Source organism: Chrysemys picta, chromosome 7, assembly GCF_011386835.1.
Source record: "Chrysemys picta bellii isolate R12L10 chromosome 7, ASM1138683v2, whole genome shotgun sequence".
NCBI lineage: Eukaryota > Metazoa > Chordata > Testudines > Emydidae > Chrysemys > Chrysemys picta.
This window is the reverse complement of record NC_088797.1, coordinates 103663223-103686501: the sequence shown is the minus strand read 5'-3', so window position 1 is coordinate 103686501 and position 23279 is coordinate 103663223. Positions and strand designations below refer to the sequence as shown.

At 39.8% G+C, this 23279-nt stretch overlaps 1 protein-coding gene and 1 long non-coding RNA gene across 3 annotated transcripts in view; one reads left to right on the top strand and one right to left on the bottom strand.

Moving 5' to 3' along the window:
• Positions 1-241: 241 nt before the first annotated feature.
• C7H10orf143 (chromosome 7 C10orf143 homolog) lies at positions 242-22202 on the bottom strand. The gene is made up of 4 exons (XM_024106531.3): positions 21994-22202; positions 12797-12961; positions 12616-12681; positions 242-6866 (listed from the first exon to the last, which is right to left on the bottom strand). The coding sequence occupies exons 1-4, from the start codon at positions 22066-22068 to the stop codon at positions 6837-6839; spliced, it is 336 nt and encodes a 111-aa protein (XP_023962299.1). The 5' UTR covers positions 22069-22202; the 3' UTR covers positions 242-6836.
• The window catches only part of LOC112059778 (uncharacterized), a 21447-nt gene continuing 20009 nt past the window's right edge, over positions 21842-23279 (top strand). For both annotated transcript variants that reach the window (XR_010589292.1, XR_006176005.2), the window contains exons 1-2: positions 21842-21980; positions 22784-22933. This is a non-coding gene — a long non-coding RNA (uncharacterized LOC112059778). The remainder of the gene's footprint in view (positions 21981-22783; positions 22934-23279) is intronic.

Genomic DNA, 23279 nt, shown 5'->3' with positions numbered 1-23279 from the left:
GTTTGGAACTTTATTAAAACAGCTTGAGTGAAGTGAGCTTGTTTTGAAATGTTAGTAGTTTCATATGTAATTACACTAGACCAGGGATTGAACTGTCTGGCATGGGATGGAGAAACGGCACTTAGCTCCACAGTGGTGTACAAAATAAAAATGGTGTACATTTATCTATACATTTCAACCATCTGAAGAGTGTACCTTGATTATAAATGGGAACATGAAGGAAAAACAGTCACTTTCACACTTTTAAGCCAAGGTGGTGTTTAATATTACTGCTTTTGTGAACAGCAATTTACAAAATACAAAGTTAAAAAAGATCAGATAAAAATATTAGATTGTATCAGTTATATCTGGATTAAAACCAGGAAACAAGTCTGTGTATTGCTATACACATTCAAATGTACCTCTCACAGGTTATTTTGTGTACAAAAGCATAAACATTAGGAAATATATAGTGTATATAACATTACCAATAAAATCAAAATACCACAATGATATATTATATGGTAAGGAAAACTCTCAAAACAATAATTTTGTGGTTCTAGTGCAGATTTAACACAAGTCTTCTCTGAAGAATGCTTACCTCTCCAAATCTGTATTGTATTTGTCTGTACCCATTACAACAGCTTTACCATTCTGACTGATGGCAAGCCTGGAACTGGATGACAAATACAATACATTAAAAAAAATTACTATTGTTATGTCTTTAATATATTAAAAGATCTCATTTTCAAAAGGTTTTCATACCGGCCTGTTTAGACACACATTCCATATTCCATTGGGGGGAAAAAATTTCAAAACCATTTTAGCATGTAAACATACTACAAAGCAGCCCAGAGTTGCCCTAAAGCTTCAGATATGGAAATAAAAAATCACCCACTCAATTTCTGCAATGGACTTTTACATATTTTCTAGTTCATAAAAATCAAGGGAATACGATAGGGCCCATGAAAGTGATGCTTAACTATACTAGGTGTTTCACAAATGGTTATGGACACGATACATAAAGTTGGATTTGCATGTACACAGAAGTATTTTATTAAACAGCAGCTAGTAGCATCCCCAGGAACACAAGTAGGCTGGCTAAATTAATTTTAGGGCTTCTGGCTATGTGCACTACAAGTTCAAAACAATGCGTGGTAAAATGGCACTCCTAGGCTGCTGTGATTTTAAAAAATATGCAGCATACCTTCCTCTTATAATTTTACATCCCAGAAAGTTTTCAATATTTTACTGTAAACTACATTAAGAAAAAAAGTATTAAGGGGATTGCTAGTAGATGCCATTACAAAGTTAGGATGAATGTACTTTCACAATGTGAATTAATCTGAGAAGTAATTTTGATAAAACCTTGATTACTGAAGAACCTACTTCATGTACAGTAAAGCCACCAATGCTAATCAAAAGTAGCAAGACTGTAGATTAGCATCAGAGGAATGGTTGACAAATTTTTTCTGTTTGTTTTGTAGACCCTGAAAAAAGGTGGAAGTATCAGAGTTACAAGGTGACTAAAAATGCAGATCTGAAATGACCTATAATTTCAGTGCAAATTGTAATCTCAGGTCTCAAGGTTTACTTAAGAGGCAAGAGAATTAGGTGATATCCAGAACTAAAGCACAGTAATAACGTACGGTGTTCAACGGACTAGAAAAAACTGGCATGGAAAAGTAAGAGGGGAGGATGCGAAAGTTAAAATGACATTCCTCATTCATGAAGAAGTGGCAAGGTCAAAGCAGGCAAGGTCTAAGTAGCAAGATCTAAGCAAGTCTTAATGGGCCCTTCTCTGAGGAACAGAAGGGAACACTCTATTCTGCTTTACACAACTATTCCGTATTTTACAACAACCATATGTATTACGTGAACTGGTAGAGACAACTGGTTTACACAACACTATTCGCAAACTCACAGTGGCAGGTGAGGGTTGAAATAGGCTGGAAGGACTTCATTCTCTAATTTGTTAAAGCACAGTAGATTAGATCAGTTCATAATTGTCATCACTTAGCTAGGTGAGCTTTTTCTTCAACAGTTTTATAGTACTGTTTAGGGCTGTCAAGCGATTAAAAAAATCAATCACGATTAATCGCATGATTAAAAAATAATCGTGATTAATCATGCGATGAATTGCACTGTTAAACTATAAAAGAATACCATTTATTTAAATATTTTGGATGTTTTCTACATTTTAAACTATATTGATTTCAATTAAAACACAGAACACAGTGTACACTGCTCACTTTATATTTATTTTTTATCACAAATATTTGGGCTGTAAAAAACAAAAGAAATAGTATTTTTCAGTTCACCTCATACAAGTACTGTAATGCAATCTCTTTATCATGAAAGTTGAACTTACAAATGTAGAATTATTTACAAAAAATAACTGCATTCAAAAATAAAACAATGTAAAACTTTAGACCCTACAAGTCCATTCAGTCCTACTTCTTGTTCAGCCAGTCACTCAGACAAACAAGTTTGTTTACATTTTCAGGAGATAATGCTGCCTGCTTCTTGTTTACAATGTCACCTGAAACTGAGAACAGACGTTCGCATGGTACCGCTGTAGCCAGTGTCACAAGATATTTACATGCCAGATGCCCTAAAGATTAATATGTCCCTTCATCTTCAACCACTATTCCAGAGGACATGCATCCATGCTGATGACAGATTCTGCTCAATAACGATCCAAAGCAGTGCAGACCAATGCATGTTCACTTTCATCATCTGAGTCAGATGCCACCAGAAGAGGGTTGATTTTCTTTTTTGGTGGTTCAGGTCCCGTAGTTTCTCCATCGGAGTGTTGCTCTTTTAAAACTTCTGAAAGTATGTGCCACACCTTGTCTTTCTCAGATTTTGGAAGGCACTTCAGATTCTTAAACCTTGGGTCAAGTGCTGTAGCTATCTTTAGAAATCTCACATTGGTACCTTCTTTGGGTTTTGTCAAATCTGCAATGAAAGAGTTCTTAAACGAACGTGTGTTAGGTCATCATCTGAGACTGCTATAATATGAAATATATGGCAGACTGCGGGTAAAACAGAGCAGGAGACACTATTCTCCCCCCAAGGAGTTCAGTCAAAATGTAATTAATGCATTATTTTTTTAACGAGCAGCATCAGCATGGTCATGGAAGCATGATCTCTGGAATGGTGGCCGAAGCATGAAGAGGCATACGAATGTTTAGCATATCTGGCATGTAAATACCTTGTAATGCTGGCTACAAAAGTGCCATGCGAACGCCTGTTCTCACTTTCAGGTGACACTGTAAATAAGAAGTGGGCAGCATTATCTCCCATAAAGGTAAACAAACTTATTTGTCTTAGTGATTGGCTGAATAAGTAGACTGAGTGGACTTGTAGGCTCTAGAGTTTTACATTGTTTTGTTTTTGAGTGAAATTATGTAAAAAAAAAAATCTGCATTTATAAGTTGCACTTTCACGATAAAGAGATTGCATCACGGTACTTGTATGAGGTGAACTGAAAAATATGATTTATTTTATCATTTTTACAGTGCAAATATTTGTAATAAAAATAATATAACGCGAGTACTGTACACGTTGTATTCTGTGTTGTAATTTAAATCATTATATTTGAAAATGTAGAAAAACATCCAAAAACATGTACTACATTTGAATTGGTATTATATTGTTTAACAATGCGATTAAAACTGTGATTAGTCGCGATTAAAAAAATATTTTTAAGTTAATTGCATGAGTTAACTGCGATTAATTGACAGCCCTAGTATTGTTCCTAAACACAGATGTCTCATACTGTTGCTATACAGTGCAAAAGATAACTGTATGTTAACTATTTTTGTTACAACCTATTCTGAAATTTGTGTACAGTTTTTATGATTTTATCCCATTTACTTTCTGAACTGTAGCCCTTAGATGTTCAGTACATATAAGTCTATTCAAATGAATAACACTATCGCTGAAACACTAAAGGATGAGACAGTGCAAAGAGATGTAAAATGCGACCAGTCTGATTTGCTAGCATATTATTCCTTTGCTCTGTTGTAAGTGACCACACAAGATGCAGGGCAGTGGTGAAACAGGCCCAGGCTCGTGTTACAAGCAAGAGTGGTAAGAACAATCAAAATTCTCATGTTGTTGGGCTCAACAGGTACAGTATAGTCCAAGGATGAAGTCTTGGGAGTCATTGTGGATAACATAATGAAATACCTTCCCACTGTGCAGCAGCAGTGATAAAAAACCCATTATAATCAAACCCTAGTATAACTTAACCCTCTGTAAAACAGCCAAGGACTGGGACCAATCCTTGTGATTTCTGTAAGGTGAGATATTACAAAAAACAAGTATTGTATAGCCTGAAGGGAGAAGAGTTAGCGGGAACATGATATAAAAATTATGAAGGGCACAGTGAACAATACTTGGACCTTCATTTTTGCCACATCTCATAACAGAATTAATTAAAGATCAACAGTTTAGGCCAAACAGAAGAAATGTGCATGGACGTTATCAATAATTCACTGAAAGAATTCATATCTTTGTTAACAAATAAGCATCTCTCCAAATTGATAACACGTAAGGACATATCTTCCAATGTTTTAAAACTGGTGACACGCTATTGCTATAATATATACTGGCACAAACTCATTCCTGAGGAGAGTCAAGTCTGCTTTTGCCCCATCTCTTCTTTGGTTACATGTTGTTTTAGCCCTATCTTTTCTTTAGCTATACATTGTTATACCCATGATTACATTTAGGGCTTATCTACACTATTGGTGCTGTAGTGGCACAGCTATGGTTCTGCAGCTGTGCTGCAGTAGCATGAAAGTGTAGACACTTGCTACAGTGAGGTAATGGGTTTTTCAATAGAGGCAACCCCTTGTAGAGAGGCAACCCCTTGAGAGGCGGCAGCCAGGTTGATGGAAGAATTCTTTCACTGACTTAGTGGTTTCTACACGGGGAAATAAACTGGCTTAGCTACATCTCTAAGGGGTGTGAATTTTTCACACCCCAGGAGTGATCTCGCTAGATAGACATAAATTTTAGGTGTGGACCAGACCTTACTTAATAAAACACAAGAGGGTTTGAGTCATTGTGCAATAACTGAACTTTCAGATGCCTTTGTACCTTCGACCATCTACTTGTACTATTATTGCAGAGAAACTCATGCCTAGTCATGCTTATTGCCTGTCTGCCTTTGATCTTTAGATGGTGTCTGTCCATCAATGTGGTATCAATTTATTTAAGATTAATATATTTTTAAGAAACAGCCAGCCCTACACCACCTGCTCCTTCTACCTCCACCCAACACAAAGGGCATTCTAGCAGGTTGAAGGGGACTTGGCTTGAATGCCCTGTCAATCCCTGGCTGTATACTACCCCTTAGAGGGCTAATACCAGCCTGATGTAAGCCTGGGCTTCAGGGCTGCAGTTCTAAGTTGCTCTGGGAGTTGAACTGGTCCCTGGATGCTCCCAGAACTGCGGAGGCAGAATACTGTTCCAATGCCAACTCTGCCCTACTGCCTCTTCGGGTCCTGTGTTGATCATAGGTTAACTAGAGTGAAAGATCTGGCCCATAATCTTTGTTTTGGGCTAAACTGTTTGACTGGCTGCTTAAAGGAAGCCCTCCCTTGAGCAGCAGCGAGGCATAACTGTAGCTCAGAGATTTCTCTGTGTGCACCTTCTGGGGTATGACACAACAAAAGAGAGTTAAAAGAGTTTGGGCCATATGTCCATCAGCCTCCCACGCAGGAGCCCAATATGCTGGCTATACCTCCTCTGCTCCAGAACCTTCTACTAGTGAATTCCTCCCAGAGCAACCCTTGGGACAGTGCACCCACCCCTCATCCTCATTCTGCTGTCATTATTGAGCCCTATGTTAGGTTGCCTAAAAACTTTAATATAATACATATGATAAAAATGAAATATAATTAATACTGCCAAGAAATGGAGATTTAAAATAATGTTCAAACAATTTCAGCAGTGGCCAAGATCCAGCAACCAAACCAACAACTGGAAAACAAGTGAGTCTTCCCTACTAGAGTCAAGCAGTGGCAAACTGGTTGTGTCCTTGGCAGCTTTGAACAGGGAACTGCATAGCACAGGTGCTACCATTCAATTTCACATGCTGGAATGTTGCAAAAATAATATTTCTCTTTCAGAGATAGGAGTGTGTGTAAAACTGTGTTCATTTATAAAAAAAAGTGGAAAGTTATTAAAAATGGATGGGGGGATATGTTTTTGATGAGTAACAAAGAAGTGCAAGCTTAAGACCAGATTGTTATTGGCCTCTGTGCAGGCGTACAAGGGGTGTGTGTGTGTGTAAAGAGAACCTCTGCTTTGTCACTCTGTACGGGCTTCTAGAAAAAGCTGGGCCACAAATGTAGTCCCTGTTCTCATCTGAACATAAGGATGGTCACTACCAGTGTCCCAATAGGTGCCCAAAAGGAACAGAAAGTGGAGCAAGAGGACTAAGGATTTGCAGGATTGGACCAACACTGGGCTAACTAAACTCCTATAACAAAGCAAAATCAGACCTACTTTCATGACTTTCTTTACCCACTATTAAAACCACCTATGTCTGAATGAAACACTAGCCTGCGTGAAGGGCCTTGGGGAGGGAGTAGGAAGGAAGGATCAAGATGGAAGTTATTTGAACTAATAACTTGTTAAACTATAAAAACAAAGGAATATGGATTTTTGTATTAAAAATACAACATAATGCACAAAATCTTACATTATGTATAACAAATCTAGATCCACATTAATTGAATGGGTGTGTACAGAAATCCAGCTGTACGGCGTTTACACATGCATGTTCTTATGTTTTAAAAACAGAAACTGAACATTGCTGCTTTGCAGGCTCTCTTCTTCTAGAAGCCCATAATATGATTGAAGTGTCCCTGAAATGACAAAGTTTCACACGTCACAAGACAAAACCTAATTTAAAACTGGTGCAGCATTTTTGTCATTGTGCAATGAAACTCTTCGGTCAAAGAGAAATAGACAGTGTACAACTAAAAGCATCATACCTTGATCATCTGAATGACTTAGTGGACAATAGATAATCAAGGAAGTTTTTCAATGTAATTTTTATTGGTAACATGGTTCTATTTTGGATAAGACTTTCATATGTCAGGTTAAAATGTTATGCATGCAAAAAAGTATACAACAGAATTGCATACAATCGACCGACAATTTTAACATCTCGTTGGTAACTGTTAGTATGTTAGAAATCATACTCTTTTGATTAAATATAAAATATATTAGCACAGTCCAAGTGGGATAAGGTTTTATTTTCTCACTGGACTTATTTTAAATTATCTTGTGCATTTTTATGTATACATTTTTACATGACTAAATAAACTATTGTGGGTACATATTTTACACACTGATCAAACAAAAATGACCCTCTCACACTGTGTAACCTAATATAAAGGAGTACTTGTGGCACCTTAGAGACTAACAAATTTATTAGAGCATAAGCTTTCGTGGACTACAGCCCACTTCTTCGGATGCATACCTAAGTCTCTAAGGTGCCACAAGTACTCCTGTTCTTTTTGCGGATACAGACTAACACGGCTGCTACTCTGAAACCTAATATAAAGGGTTTTTCTTAAAAGTAATTCAAACAGGACTGGAAATTTATCTCAAAATATTTTTCACCTGTGCATTCCCACCCCGCCTCCCTTCTCTCACTTTCAAAATCTGGTCCAGAGAATGCTTAAAAGTAGTAACTGTTGAAATAAAAACTTCTCCTCACCCCACCCCCAGTACTAGTTTAATAGAGTTGCATTTTTTTCACAGCACAGTATTTACATATAATTTTTACCTTGCCCCTTCCTATATTGACTAACCAGTTTAAGCTTGAATCCTGTCCTCTCTACACTTTTAAGTGCAGACCTAAAAGTGGAAGTATTCATGAATTGCTGATGTTAGTCAAGTTCTTTACATTCCCCATAAACTGCATAAAATCAGGATTTCCCAGTGCAAAACACAGTGCTTATAAAAGGTCCACCACACAACCACAACCACAAAAGGGTTGTCTCCGCTCATTAGGCTTTGTGTCTGATTTACCCCAATCTAGCTGCCATATTTTACTTTAATTCACTTGTACTCCGCTTTAACAGTAGAATGTACAGCTTCTTATGTGACTTTAACATATCTTATGTTATTCCTTGTAAAATCAGTAGAGGCATGCTTTATCTCTTCCCACATCTGGGCTCCTCCTCCTTGTTACAGCCAGATATTGGAGCGCTATTTCCAGAGTAATTATTTTGAAAGGTATCAAAACTGGATCTCCGTGAATGACAATCCTTTAAATCTTTTAAGGTGAAATTTGAACTTGCAGAAAGTTACTAGTTAGCTGACCTAGTAACACCTTTGCTAGGCTTTATACTGTAGTCTGATACACTGCAATTTAAAATTGTTTTGTGAATGAAAATAATGTACCAATTTGGTTCCTGATCAACTGACCAAAATATGTGTATTTTCTTCTCTTATGATATTGGCCAGAAGTAGCTAATTAGTCAAATAGGACGTAATGAGTGAGTCATACTATACATGCTGATCTTTAAGTAATCCATGTCAAACCCATTACATTTTAATCCTTGACCTCTGCCTCCACTGACAATATGATCTCCTGTATCAAGCATGGACTAATGCTTTTGTTCCTAATCGCCTCATGGCACATTGAAGACATTATAGTTTCACTTGATCCATACATTTTAAAATTGCTCTGCTTTAACTAGGAAAAGTATTTGTCCATTCTGGGGTGGGCAAACTTACCTAGAAGAGTAAAAGAGAAGCCCCATAAAGCTATAATTTGAAATTCTTATGTTTTGCAAGCTGAAATATACGGTGGGAAATAAATCTTCCATTTTGGAATTGTGGAGTTCCTATATAGGAAAACTAGAGCTATTAAGAAAAGACTAGGATAAAGAAAACTCTCTTTTCCACTATTGGATATGTCTACTGAATGCTCTAAATTTAAGACCAACATGAACAGATCATCCATGGTATTAGCCTTTCATAGATGCAACCACTTACACAAGGGCTGAATTTTACCTGGCAAGGTTTTTTTGGACTCATAAATTTGTTCTTACATTTACTGATGTAAAATGTAATGAAGAGAAGCACAAGACTACTGCATTTCTAATACTACTGCCAAAATAGAAATTGTTATTTGAAATTAAGAGGTATACACAAATATTACCTAAAGCTGGGTATAATGTATTCCAGTACTAATTTGCAACTGTGTAATTCATCAAAAATTAGTTTCACATTAAAACTGAAGAATCTTATTAACACTAATGCTGGCGCTTGGAATTCTGAAAACCATTTAAAAAAGTTAGAGGTCAAAGAGTGACTTCTCTAAAATGGAAGTAACATTCTAAAACAATTTGGGTTTTGATCCAAGGATGCACTTTACAGTTTGCATGTCGAGAAAGAACAGGCAATATGCTCACAACAAAAGCTTACAAAACTTGATAATTCAAGCTGATTAATAGAACAGATTCTTCAATTTTCAGTGACTTCAGTGGGAGGGGAAGATAGTCAAGGGCAGATTTTTAAAGATATTTAGGTGCCTACAGATATGCAGTGGTGCCTATTGGGATTTTTAAAGGTGCCTACCTGCCTAACTCACATTGAAATCAACAGAAGTTAGATACCTATGTGCTTTTGAAAATCCCAGTAGGAATTTGATGCACCTTTAGGTGCCTACATACCTTTAAAAATCTGTGCCTTACAGGAGATGCTTGTTCCTCATTGGACTGAGATCTATAACAGGCTTCTTTTATTTAATTATTTTAAAAAGGTGATTAAAGCTTAATCCAATGTTGACAACTAATGTTGCAACTTTTGACTCTAGGCATGGAATCCTGGCCCTATTAAGTCAACAGCAGTTTTGCCACTGATTTAGCTGGGTCCAGGATTTCACCCTAGATCAGTGATACTCAGACCTTAGTAGTTCAAGCGCCAAGTTAGCGATCAACATTACCCAAAATAGCCACAGCAGTGTGAATTCATTGTTTCATTTACTATAGTATGATATATTCATATTTAAACAGTATGATGGGAAATATTTAGTTTATCTATATAATTCTCACAGCAAAATGACTGATCAAGTATTATTATTTTATCAACTACAATTGGTTAATAACATAGTAAAAGCATCCTGATTGGTTAATAACTAAATCACACAGTGTTTTAATATCATGTGCTGCAAAGAGCCCCAGGAGACACATTAAAGAGCCACTCGTGAGCCTCAGTCTGAGGGTACTACCCGCCGGATCAGTCTAGATGCGATAAATCAATCCTCGAATTGATGCCTGTACTCCACCTCGTGAGGTTGGCCAGGTAAGTTGAACTAAGATACTTCGACTTCAGCTACGCGAATAGCGTAACTGAAGGTTCGAACCCTCCCCCTAGTGTAGCCCAGGCCTGAGTGTCACTGCCCTAGATGTTCAACCTTCTCCTCAAGATTGACAGACTAAGACTCCATTCACATATCCCTCCCATTCTCCTGCTGGCTGCTCTTGTGGAACTCTGCTTGGATGGATTCAACAGCAGAGGGTGCAAACAAAATTTAATAGTAACTCTCAGAGTAATAAATTTTTAGGGACTTCCCTGTAAGCTTGGTGTGTGGATGTCCAACGCATGGTAAATCTCCTGAGGGATCTGGTAGGAAATGACACTGTAGAGACAGCACTTCCTCTTTTGCCCATCTGTGACCCTAAGAGCACCCTAATGCTAGATGGCTAGGGCCTCCCTCGTATGTAACAGTACATTTCTCACACTGTTGTCGTGATACAGGAGAACCTCAGAGTTACCAACATCTCGAATGGAGGTGGTTTGTAACTCTGAAATGTTCATAAGTCTGAACAAAATAGTATGGTTGATCTTTCAAAAGTTTACAACTGAGTATTGACTTGAAACTTTACTATGCAGAAGAAAAATGCTGCTTTTAGCCATCTTAGTTTAAATGAAACAAGCACAGAAACAGTTTCTTCACCTTGTCAAATATTTTTTTAAACTTTGCCTTTATTCTTTTTTTAGTAGTTTACATTTAACATAGTACTGTATGTATTTGCCTTTTTTGTGTGTCTCTCTCTGCCACTGCCTGACTGTATACTTCGGGTCGAAATGAGGTGTGTGGTTGACCAGTCAGTTTGTAACTCTGGTGTTCATAACTCTGAAGTTCTACTATATTTATTTAAAAGGTGTCTTGTAATATCATTTGAAAATTAATAAACTGGACATTCATATCACTGTGAAATGTTACAATGCTGTTTTTAAAACTATGAGTAATCTCTTATATTTTTCATAGTCTGTAAACAGACAAAGGAGGCAAATCAGTTTCCCCCACCCCCAGACAAAGAAGAAAGGCAAACACCTCTGGCTCAACTGCAAATCAAGCCAGGTGTGACCAGACACAAGGACAACTGGGCTACTCATTTGCAATGCAGATTCCATTAAGATCATTTGCATTGTAAATCAGAGGGGACTGCAAAATTAAGATGGCACAGGCTCCCTGGTGGACACAGAAAGCTGAGTCCCTAGGAGGGCTTCCTGACCCCGAAGACAAAGATAAACTTTGGAGACATAAGGAACTGCTGAAAGACTTTGGGGGTGTCCATCAGCTGAGAGAACAAAGAAGCCAGCGCTTTGTATTTATGAAAGATGGGTCCTGCTAAACAGGCTGGAAAATGCTGACAACTTGGTGTGAGTTAAAAAAACTGTTAGACAAAGCTATACTTTGCTAGAATTAAGTTTTAGACACTAGAGAGCATGATGTTTTTGTTAGTAACCCTTTCATATCTCTTTCACTCTTGCTTGAAATCACTTAAACCTATGCTCTTTCTTAAGAAACATATTCTTAGTTTTACTACACACCATCTGTGTTTGGGTAATACGGTGGTATTGGGTATAACTCCAGCTGATCTAACGAGCTGTTGTGTGTACTGGTTCTTTGGAGGGAGCGAACTCGGTGTTACCTCTGTGAATATCCAGTAAGAGGGAAATGGTTTTGGGAAGACTTGAACTGCAAGGGTTGTTGGGGTCACCCTGCAAGGAGTAACTGGGCTGGCCAGGGGAGACCATGGTGCTGTGAGCATGTTGCAGGTGTCAGGACTCTGAGCCAAAGCTGCATAGCACAGAGGCACCCAAGGTTACAGGGCAGGAGGTGACAGAATGCCTTACTGGCCTGTGTGAACCCCAAAGCATTACACCATCGCTGGTATATTCAGCACAATAGCTAAAAATAGTAAGCAGGTACCTACTAAAAATCTGAATAAAATGTTAAGGGACTCTACTTTTCTTAACTATCTTAATGAGAAATACCAGTGGAAAAGAGGAGATTAGGTATTATTTTTACTTTAAAAAGCATTCAGTTACTTCAGTAAACTGCTTTTTAGAGAGAATTTGAAAAATATGTTTGCAATCTCTATATTTTCAACCTGATGCTGGAAACATATTAGTTTGTACTCTGCTAGCATACCTCGGAAAAACTAAATCAATCTGCCTTTTTTATTTACATGCTTTATTCCTGAGAAATGTAATTGCGATTTTTATTAACTTTATGTTTTATGGATCTAATATTTAAGAACAAGTCTATCTTTTATGTCACAGTAAGAAGGTTAATATACTTACAGATTCTCCTGCAATACATCTTGGGCAAGGCTGGGCAGTACCTTTGCTTCCATGATTTTGAAAAATCTAACAAAAACATACACAAAACTCTCAAAAAAAGCAATTATTTGCAATTTTATTATAAAATGTATTTTAAACATGTTCTACTAATAAATAGTTATTGTTGGTGATGTAAACATACCATTGAATTTGGCTTTTCCTTAGGAGTCTGAGGAATAAATTGTTCTGTGGTACCTTTCTGTTTAGAATCCAGCTCCATAGTCCAGTAATCCATAGCACATTCATTTAATTGGTGGCAAAAATCACTCTCATTTGGAACGGTCTCTAAACTCTTGCATACTCGTTTCTAAAAGAATAAAAAACAATATTTATCTGTCCTCATAAAACACAGTCCACTGCAATTAAAAAAAAATACTGAAAACCTGTAACAGATAAAAATCTTGAGTTCAATTCTCAAATGTGCAACATTTCCATAGCCCGATTATATTGAGGGGCTTTACAGAATAAGATGAGGATGGGTAAAAATTTCAAAAGCATCTAAGTCCCATTTTCAAAAATGACTTAGGCATTCCAGATCCTAAGTCCCATTGACTTTCAATGAGACTTAGGCTCCAGAATCTCTAAGTCACCTTTAAAAATAGGATTTAGGCTTCTAAATAACTTAGCTTTGAAAATTTCCACCAATATCTTTTTGAACCAACTTTGTTTTTAGGAATAGCAACATTTTAATATGTGGTATCATGGTATAATATTCTACATTTTCCTCTTTGTACCCCAGTGTTGATCAGTGTTACATATTGGCCCACTAGCATAGATTGCTTTGCAGATCCCAATACTGTCTATTGACAGAGTCAATCTTCACAATGAATGTCAAGTGAAATATTCTTTCTCTCCCAGTAGCATAAGAACTTCGTAGGCAGGAGATGACTTGGCAGCAAACTAACCAGGCTCCTGAAGCATGGAAACTAAATTTAAAATTTGAATATGTATAAAAAAATCCTGTTATGTAAAAATAAAATGGATCAATACGCCAGGAACCTCAGTGGAGAACAGTTGAAACAAGAAAACTACTGAGGAATAAAGCATATTTGTAAGGGAAGTAAATCAAAAAGTAAAATATGTATTGTACTAAGAAAGTGCATAATATAATAACATAGTCTGAGAAGGTCCTCTAAAGACAGGCTTCCCTCCACTGGGAAAACATCCTCTTCCCTTTTGTTGTTGTAGAATTTGTCCTTTATTAAAAGCTATGGTATACCAGTACAGCAACATAACTAACAAGATGTATGAGATGAAGGATAAAAGGAAAAAGTGATTTACTGCTATGCATCATAAGAAATTTGGCTTATCAAAAATAAATTCAAGGTATTGTTTTTTGGATTTAAGATACTTAATATCAGTGAGAGAAATTTAGCATACAGAGTAGTTGGCTGACAAAATCTTATACTGATGCCAAGACAACTTGAAGTTTCTAGAGAGGTTGGCTGCAGAGAAGGCTAAACTATACTCAAATTTATGACAGCATAGCATCATCTCAGGGAAGAAGAACAATAAACCAATAAATCAATTCTGACTGTGGACAGAACCCAGTTAATGCAAGATCTATTAAGTTTACAATTAATAAGGCCCAACAGGTCAGTTGTTCAGAAAGCCTAGTTTCTACTAAGCAAGATTACATCAGAATGACCCTTTATTTACCAGGAATGGTAAACTCAATCTAATGATCACTTTATGCACTATATCCAATGTGGGTCCAGGGTTCAAGACAAGAAACACAAGTCACATTCGATCCTAAGAAAGACAGAAAAGAACAGATCAGTCATTATTCCTTGACTTTAGCAAAGCTTTTGATACGGTCTCCCATAGTATTCTTGCCGCCAAGTTAAAGAAGTATGGGCTGGATGAATGGACTGTAAGGTGGATAGAAAGCTGGCTAGATCGTTGAGCTCAACGGGTAGTGATCAATGGCTCCATGTCTAGTTGGCAGCCGGTTTCAAGCGGAGTGCCCCAAGGGTCGGTCCTGGGGCCGGTTTTGTTTAATATCTTTATTAATGATCTGGAGGATGGTGTGGACTGTACTCTCAGCAAGTTTGCAGATGACACTAAACTAGGAGGCGTGGTAGATACACTAGAGGGTAGGGATTGGATATAGAGGGACCTAGACAAATTAGAGGATTGGGCCAAAAAAAACCTGATGAGGTTCAACAAGGACAAGTGCAGAGTCCTGCACTTAGGACGGAAGAATCCCATGCACTGCTACAGACTAGGGACCGAATGGCTAGGTAGCAGTTCTGCAGAAAAGGACCTAGGGGTCACAGTGGACGAGAAGCTGGATATGAGTCAACAGTGTGCTCTTGTTGCCAAGAAGGCGAACGGCATTTTGGGCTGTATAAGTAGGGGCATTGCCAGCAGATCGAGGAACGTGATCGTTTCCCTTTATTCGACATTGGTGAGGCCTCATCTGGAATACTGTGTCCAGTTTTGGGCCCCACACTACAAGAAGGATGTGGAAAGATTGGAAAGAGTCCAACGGAGGGCAACAAAAATGATTAGGGGTCTGGAGCACATGACTTATGAGGAGAGGCTGAGGGAACTGGGATTGTTTAGTCTCCATTAGAGAAGAATGAGGGGGGATTTGATAGCAGCCTTCAACTACCTGAAGGGGGGTTCCAAAGAGGATGGAGCTCGGCTGTTCTCAGTGGTGGCAGATGACAGAACAAGGAGCAATGGTCTCAAGTTGCAGTGGGGGAGGTCCAGGTTGGATATTAGGAAAAACTATTTCACTAGGAGGGTGGTGAAACACTGGAATGCGTTACCTAGGGAGGTGGTGGAGTCTCCTTCCTTGGAGGTTTTTAAGGCCCGGCTTGACAAAGCCCTGGCTGGGATGATTTAGTTGGGAATTGGTTCTGCTTTGAGCAGGGGGTTGGACTAGATGACCTCTTGAGGTCCCTTCCAACCCTGATATTCTATGATTCTATAGAGAAGATACACACCAACCTATCTTTTTAGGAGCAAAGTATGTGTGAGTGTTTGGAGGAGAAAGGGGAAGGTTTCCAGATAAATCTCTCTTCCCCTTGAGTACTGGTGAAGTTGCCACAAGTTTATTTCCTCTCTTTGTAGAATACACTGATCATGAAAGGCTGATACAGATGGTGCAAGAACTAATATGAAAAATTAACTGAGCTAAACACAATTGCAGATGGTTTTGAGAGACTGTCAACTGCTTTCTTATAATTTTAAATATATACACACACACCCACCGAAAGATTTATAACATCTTCTTAGAAGCTTCAATGTCAAGTGCTTATTCCTATTGTCATTTGTTCTCTCTTTGCCAAACATTTTTCTCCTGTATATACTAATAACTACACTAGCAGTTGTTTTGTTTTATCTTTTGTTTATAGTATATCTCAGCCTGTGTCCCAGCTGGATGACAGCAAGTATGTACAAAACAGACTCCCAACGTGCAGTCTTAGGACTGGTCCACACTAACCCCCCAGTTCGAACTAAGATACGCAACTTCAGCTACGTGAATAACGTAGCTGAAGTCGAAGTATCTTAGTTCGAACTACAAGGTACTTACCGCGGATCCATACGCAGCAGGCAGGCTCCCCCGTTGACTCCGCGTACTCCTCTCGCGGAGCAGGAGTACTGGTGTCAACGGCGAGCACTTCCGGGATCGATTTATCGCATCTAGACAAGACACGATAAATAGATCCCAGAAGATCGATTGCTTACCGCCGAACCCGGAGGTAAGTATAGACGTACCCTAAGAGAATGCTGAGCCCTTTGCTAACCTTCAAGTCAAAGTACTTGGAAATTAATACAAAGTTAATAAGGAACCTCTCAAAAATTAGGGCTCTATCTTAAGTCAAGCTCCTATAATATACAGGAAGAATTACCCAAACATAGAAAAGGGAACCATATAGACGAATAATGTGCAAAGGCGTGTGAGGGAGGCTAAGATGAGACAAGAGGGAGAGAAGAGAGGACACAAGGAATCTTCCCCCTGCACAGGAGCCTAGCAACTAGCTTTTTGCACTTAGAGTAAAAAGAATGAAGAAGGCTAGTATCCGAAGTGGTGCTAGCCTTTCCAGAGAGGACAGCATTATGGCACCTTTCCTCCTCTGCAGCAGAACGCCCACCATGCCCTTTGAAAGGATGTCAGTGTCTGAGTTTCCTCTGGGCTCCCCAGGGTACTGACTGCCACAAGAATGATGCCTCCAGAAGATCCTGCTAGAACCGTGTAGATGCACACTACACCCTTTGTAGGCAGCAATTTAATAGCCACAGTCAGGCCCAAAGATTCCATGTTAGAAGGAACCTAAAAGGGAAGAGTTTCGCTGTTTAAAAACAAAGTGTAGAGCTATGTACAATGCTCAGCAAATTATAAAACAAGACCAGTTTCCCAGCATTAATACTACTGGTAATCTTAAGGCTTTTACTATTAGTTTAAGTCAAAAACAGAAACTAGTTTCCACTTCCTTGGCTTATAGAACACCTGTGCTGCAATCATGAGTAGCTACTAATTTGCTCCTTTAGAGGAAAATTCTCCTTTTGGATTGTGACTAGTAATTTGCTCTCTAGATGCAAGGATCTCTCACAGGAAAGAGAGAGCAGAATAGGCAAGTTGGGATCTGGCATGTGGATCTGAAAGGATAATTTTATCTCCTCTCTGAAAAATGGTCTCTCTAATTTATTTGTCACTTCACATGGACAAACTACAATGCCCGAGCCAGGACAAGTCATTATCTGGCTGTGTAACCTCAAAAAGGAACAAAGAGAAGTTCTTTCTTTCTTATGCATTCTACTCACTTATAGTCAGACAGGGTTTGAAAGCAAGAGTTCACTAACAGACTTTTATTTTCTTACCTGTAAATGGTATTTCTCTGATGGACAAGGTTAGCCTCTAACTAGATAGGTTTTTGCTCATGTCACACTCAAACTGGCATGATCAACCAATGGAGTAAGAGCATATGAGCACCAACACAAGTTGTCCTGAGGCTCCTGTTAATTTCCCCAAAGTGAATGCCCTGGCACTCACTATAAAGAAAAATGCTTACAAGCTAGGAGGTGAGAGACACCTTCTTGGAATGAATTTGGTTAGAGAAATGAACTCACTCAAGCTTAAAACTTTTATTCTGAGAATGCAACAATAAACTCCTAACAGACTCTCCTCGTGAGACATTTCAGAAGTAGGACAGTAGCAAGTGAATATTGTTAGTATTGCCAACTGGTAATAAGGAAGAATACCAACTAAAGTGCGGCTATTTCTTCATCAATACCATTTAGGTTGTGCCTACACTGCCACTTTCAGCGCTAAAACTTTTGTCATTCAGGGGTGTGAAACCCCTCCCCCCCCAAGCAACAAAAGTTTTAGCGCTGAAAAGTGCCAGTATAGACAATGCTTTATCACCAGGAGCCGATAAAGCTCATTCGGGGTGGGTTTTTTCTATTGCCGGGAGAGCTCTCCCCTGGCAATAAAGCATTTACACTGCCCATGTCACAGCGCTGCCACGGCAGCGATGCCACGTGGGCAGTCTAGACATACCCTTAGAAATAAGTAAAACTGTCTACAGACTGCCCTCACCCACTCAGAGAATAACTATACAGGATACAACATTCCCTTTTAAAACAGATGGGACATCACAAGCTGCAAAGCCAGAACAAATACTGAGGAAAGTTGTGTCAGTAGACGCATGTATGTCTGCCACATAAGGGCTAATAAATAATAGTATATATGTAGAACCACTTAATAGCATATCAGGTCTGTGCTGACCATGGGCAACATGGCTGCAAGAAGTATATCATCCTATGGACATTTTCAGAGAGCATGTATCTAAATGGTCTGTGTGCCTGTTCAGTGTATGTTTTAGTGAATGGAAGGTTTCGCACATCGAAATACGTTAGCACTGTGGAAGCAACTGTGTTCATGTACATCATAGTCATGTGTAGGTTAATACACTATGACTCTTGGCTTATGACAGATGTTAACCTGGGACTGGGGGATGTGCAGTCATTGGTTCCCATCCTGTGGGTTTAACAACCACTTCTGTAACACATACGGGATGGTTCATGGTTTGTGGGTGCAGCTGTGAATGATGGTTGAGTGGGGGTTGAGTAGTTACAAGTCTAGCCAATACTTGTATCAATTGTTCTCCCCAGGGTCTTGATTCATAAAGACGGCAAGCCTCAAAATGATATGAGCACTTATGTGGGGACATGTGCTAGTGAGGTAGCAGTTGGTAATTTGGAAGATGACTTTTGGTTTACAGCAGTGATACTCAGACTGAGGCTCGTGAGTTGCAAGTGGCTCTTTAATGTATCTCCTGTGGCTCTATGCAGGATGTGATATTAAAGCACTGTGTGAGTTAATTATTAACCAATTGGGATGCTTTTACTATGTTATTAACCACCAATTGTAGCTGATAAAATAATGTTTGGTCAGTCATTTTGCTGTGAGAATAATATATATATATCTGAATTCACACAACTGTGGTCCTTTGGGAAACGCTGATTGCTAATTTGCCTCCTGAACCACTGAGGTCTGAGTATTACTGTTCTACAGTATGCCCTGTTGCATTCCTCCAACTGTAGGGTGCTATGTATCTGCATCAACATGCTTCGTCTGGGTGGCAAACTATGTCCTTTTTCTTAACTGCTAAAGATTATTCTCTCATGTTTAGGCTGATGAGCAGTCATGGATCCTGATATTCATTTGCAATACAAATTAACTTAGCTAACTATTCCTAACTTTCACTACCAAAAAGAAGAGGAGAATAAGAACCATAGCATGTTCCTCCCTCCACGAGAAGTGTTGTTTAAAGCAATATTACATGCTGGCTGCTTGGTAGGAATGTGCTACAGGTCGGCAAAATTTTGTATACTGCTCTAATACTAATAGCATGCCTTCCCAGTGATACATGGGTGCTTGACGTAACACATGGATTTCTAGTACAAGAGGCAATAATTGGTTATGATGTATCATTTCCATTGTGCAGTTGACTAGCATCCTGTGAGAACTATGGGACCTAATTGCCTACACAGCCAGAGGAGTCACACATACCCAATAGCAGTTGTCTTCATGGCTGACCTGTGTGCTGCCCTCCCATTCTACAGGGCTCAGATGGTTTATTTGCTGGATATTTATGAGCTAGTGTTATGGGCAACATATGGACTCTAGGAAGGCGCTATGAGCCACTATTTTGATTCAACTGGTACAGTTTTCCCTGCTCAAGGCCCATGTCTTGGGTGATTTACAATCAATATTAAATGGTGCAATGTCTACTTGGCTCAGTCAGTATTACAGAGGGAGGGACGGCCAGTTCTTAACCAACATCTAGGTATGGTGATTTATTGATAGCTTTTTACTTTTTTGGATTCACCACAGAATGGTTATCAATGTTCATGAATATCCCTTAGCGGAGTTGTGTGATACTGACTGCTGCCTGTGACTGCACACGCTGGGACATGAGCAGAGGTTCAGAACTCCTCCAATCAGCAAATATCAGTTTGTTAGTCCTGTTTCTTTCCTTAATGATGATTTTCTCACAGTGAGCCTATTATGTTGCTGTTGGGCTTGGGATCATAATGACTTAGATAATTTTTGCCTCCAGCTTCATTTTATGTTTGCTTCTTCATTGAATAGGTTCCACTAACCTGAAGTGGTGGATGGGTAGCCTGTATATAATGGGAAAGGAAGACGACAGAGGTCATGACAGATTTTACCAGTTTTCTTATTGAAAAGGTCAGCAAGATCTTGCATATATAGAGGAAATGTACTTTCTAACTATGAAAATAGTTAAGCACTGGAACAGGCTTCCAAGGGCGGTTGTGGAATCTTCAGCATTAGGTGTTCGTCCAACCAAACCATCAGTGTACTTGTGGAAGTAAACACGCAATTCTATTTCAATTTTAACTTTAATTTTGCTAATAACAAATAAATACTTCAATACTTTAGCTAGGGCTAAATTCTGCATGAAAGCATTGGTGTGGAAGGTTATGCAGGGTTGGGCCACTAGAGAGTTCAGTAATATTTCAGTACTAACGCTAGGGGGCCAACAGCCAAACTCCAGCCAAATAAACTCAAATTACAAGAGTTAATGGCATATAGTTCAGAAAGTTCACCGCTTATTATCCTTCTAACCTAAGACACTACATTTTTAATTGTTAGTAACTTCTTAGTTTACACAAAACCTATCCAAAGCCTATTACATTTGGAGGAAAGCCTCAAATTAACCTTACTGGATCACTCAAACCATATAGTGCTTTTACTTAAACAATGAAAAACTTCATTTACAACAAAATGAATAAGACTTTTCCATTGTTCCTCCTGCAAGTGTCTTGAGAGCAAAATATCCACAATCCTTTAATCATATCAATATCTACTCAAGGTTAAGCAACAACTAACAATTAGAACATGACTGTATTATAACACAAATACTCATTTAATTTCTAGAGAACATACCCATTACTGTACATGTACTATCACAAAAACTTTCTTTGTTGGGCTTTTCTTGAGTTAAGGACTCAAACCTGCAGTTTTTACACAGACAAATTGCTTCTTGTTGATTTGTGCTCCAATCCTGCAAATATGCAGATATGGAATTTGATCACATGAAGCTATGTGAGTAAAGTTATAAGCACAAGTGTCTGTGGGACTAGAGCTGTAACTATGAAATTTGCTTCAGCAAAGATTGCAAGAATGGGCACAACATATAGTTAATATTGGATATAGCAACTTAAACTACATGCAGCGTCTTCAGTAGGGTCATTCCTCGGTGGCTGTCAAGGGCCAAATGTATGCCAAAGGCCCAACACAACGGATCAAAACTTGCAGGAAACTTAAAAGTCCATGGTGGACTAATCCCTTTAGTGTAAGTAACTCGTTTTCGTAGCTAAAAGAGGTCAATATCATTATCCACATTTTACAGCTGGGGAAACTGAGTCAGGGTACGGGAAGTGATTTGCCCAAGGGGAAGCTGATACATCTGACACCACTACCTTTCATCAATAAAAGTGAGGGGGGCTTCCAATCTGCGTGGATGCCGGCGAGCTCTCTGGAAAGGACAAGGAGGGATAGTGCCCAGCACACCTGGGAGTAGTGTAAACGGAAGGGGGAAGTGCGGGGTTTGCAGCTGCTAGGAGCTTACAGCGCTAGCTCAGTCTCTGGGGCTCCAGGCAGGAGTTAGCGGCTACGAGAGCCGCTCGGGAATCTGCCGGGTAGCAGCAGAGCGCTGCGGGCCTGGCAACGTGCCCGCGGAGCCAGGAGTGCTCCACAGTCGCGCCGGGGCACGGCCCGCCGCCGGAAACCGCGGAGCCCTCGGCGCGGTGGCGACTCGTACGCACCGCCCTACTCCCTCCGGGTGCGGAACTTACGCGCTCCGGTTCTCCCGGCTCCTGCGGGAGCAGCGCCCCCCGCCGCCGCCGCGTGTGCAGCGCCAGCAGCTCCATGCGGCCCAGAGCCAGCCGCTGGTCTCCCTAGCCCGGCGCTCGGTCCGCAGCCAGTGCGCAAAACCCCGGTCTAGCGCGCGGTCTAGGCCCGGGCCGGCAGCGAGTCCCCCTGGGGCGGGCGGCTGGGCGGAGACAGGGCGGGTCGGCCCCGCCTCCCGGGCTAGGGGAACCTCTCGGTGCAGAACGAGCACAGGCACCGGCCGTGCACAGACAACCAGCTGGTCAAGCACAGGCGCTGGGACACCGCTATGCACGTACACGGACGGACAAACAAACACACTCCAACCCACAGCAGCTGCCCCTCTAGGCAGTATAGTCCCTGCTTTCCGGGGCAGGCTGTGCAGGGGAAACCATTATAAGTTTTTCACTCAACCCTTCTCCAAAACATTTTCTTCTCAAAGTGCATTGCCATTGAACGAATGTGTGTGTGTGTATGCCTGTGACCTAGCTCCACAGCCACCGGCATCAGCGATATAAAGTTACTTTTAAAATAACCTGAGAAATACTTTCTTGCTTTGTTAAATTACACAAGTGTTGTCCAAGACTGCATTTCTGTAACATGTACCAGTATAGCAACAGGCTGTTGAAGTGCCACTAGCTACCAGCATTTTAACCACGATGTTGCGGGGGGTCTACGCTACTGTCCCTGCTGCTGCTATGTCTGGTGGAGCTGCAACATGATTTGGGACTCATGCTGTTGTAATATTTTTTCCAGATACTGCCCTGTTTCCCTCCTCCGGTGTTAACCCGCAACCTGGAACCTCCCATTCCCTTCCAGCCAGCCATGTGTATCTGACTGTCCCATCTGCACAGGAGGGATACAATCCACACCTGAGAGGGGGACCTTCCACATTCGGATCAGGAGGTATGATGTGGCCTGTTAACATTAATTCCCTCCTTACTGAGATTTTTTTTAAAAAGAGGAATATTTAGGAATTTGCATTATGTAGTTAAAGCACGGCAAAAAACGTGGTGAATATTACAAAAATAATATGATAAACCTTGGAGCTTGGGACAGAGAACAAAAGACTTTTTAGTCAGAAATCACGGTGAAAGCAGCCTATGCTGTCTCCTAGGACTTTAACCTTCAGTGTATGCCTTGTATTTTATAACACACAAGGTTGTTACAGCACGGTGTAACCTCTAAGCTTATGTTACGGTGAATGCAGCTTCTTATTTTATCCTAAAAGAATTGAGATCTGTAGTTTTAC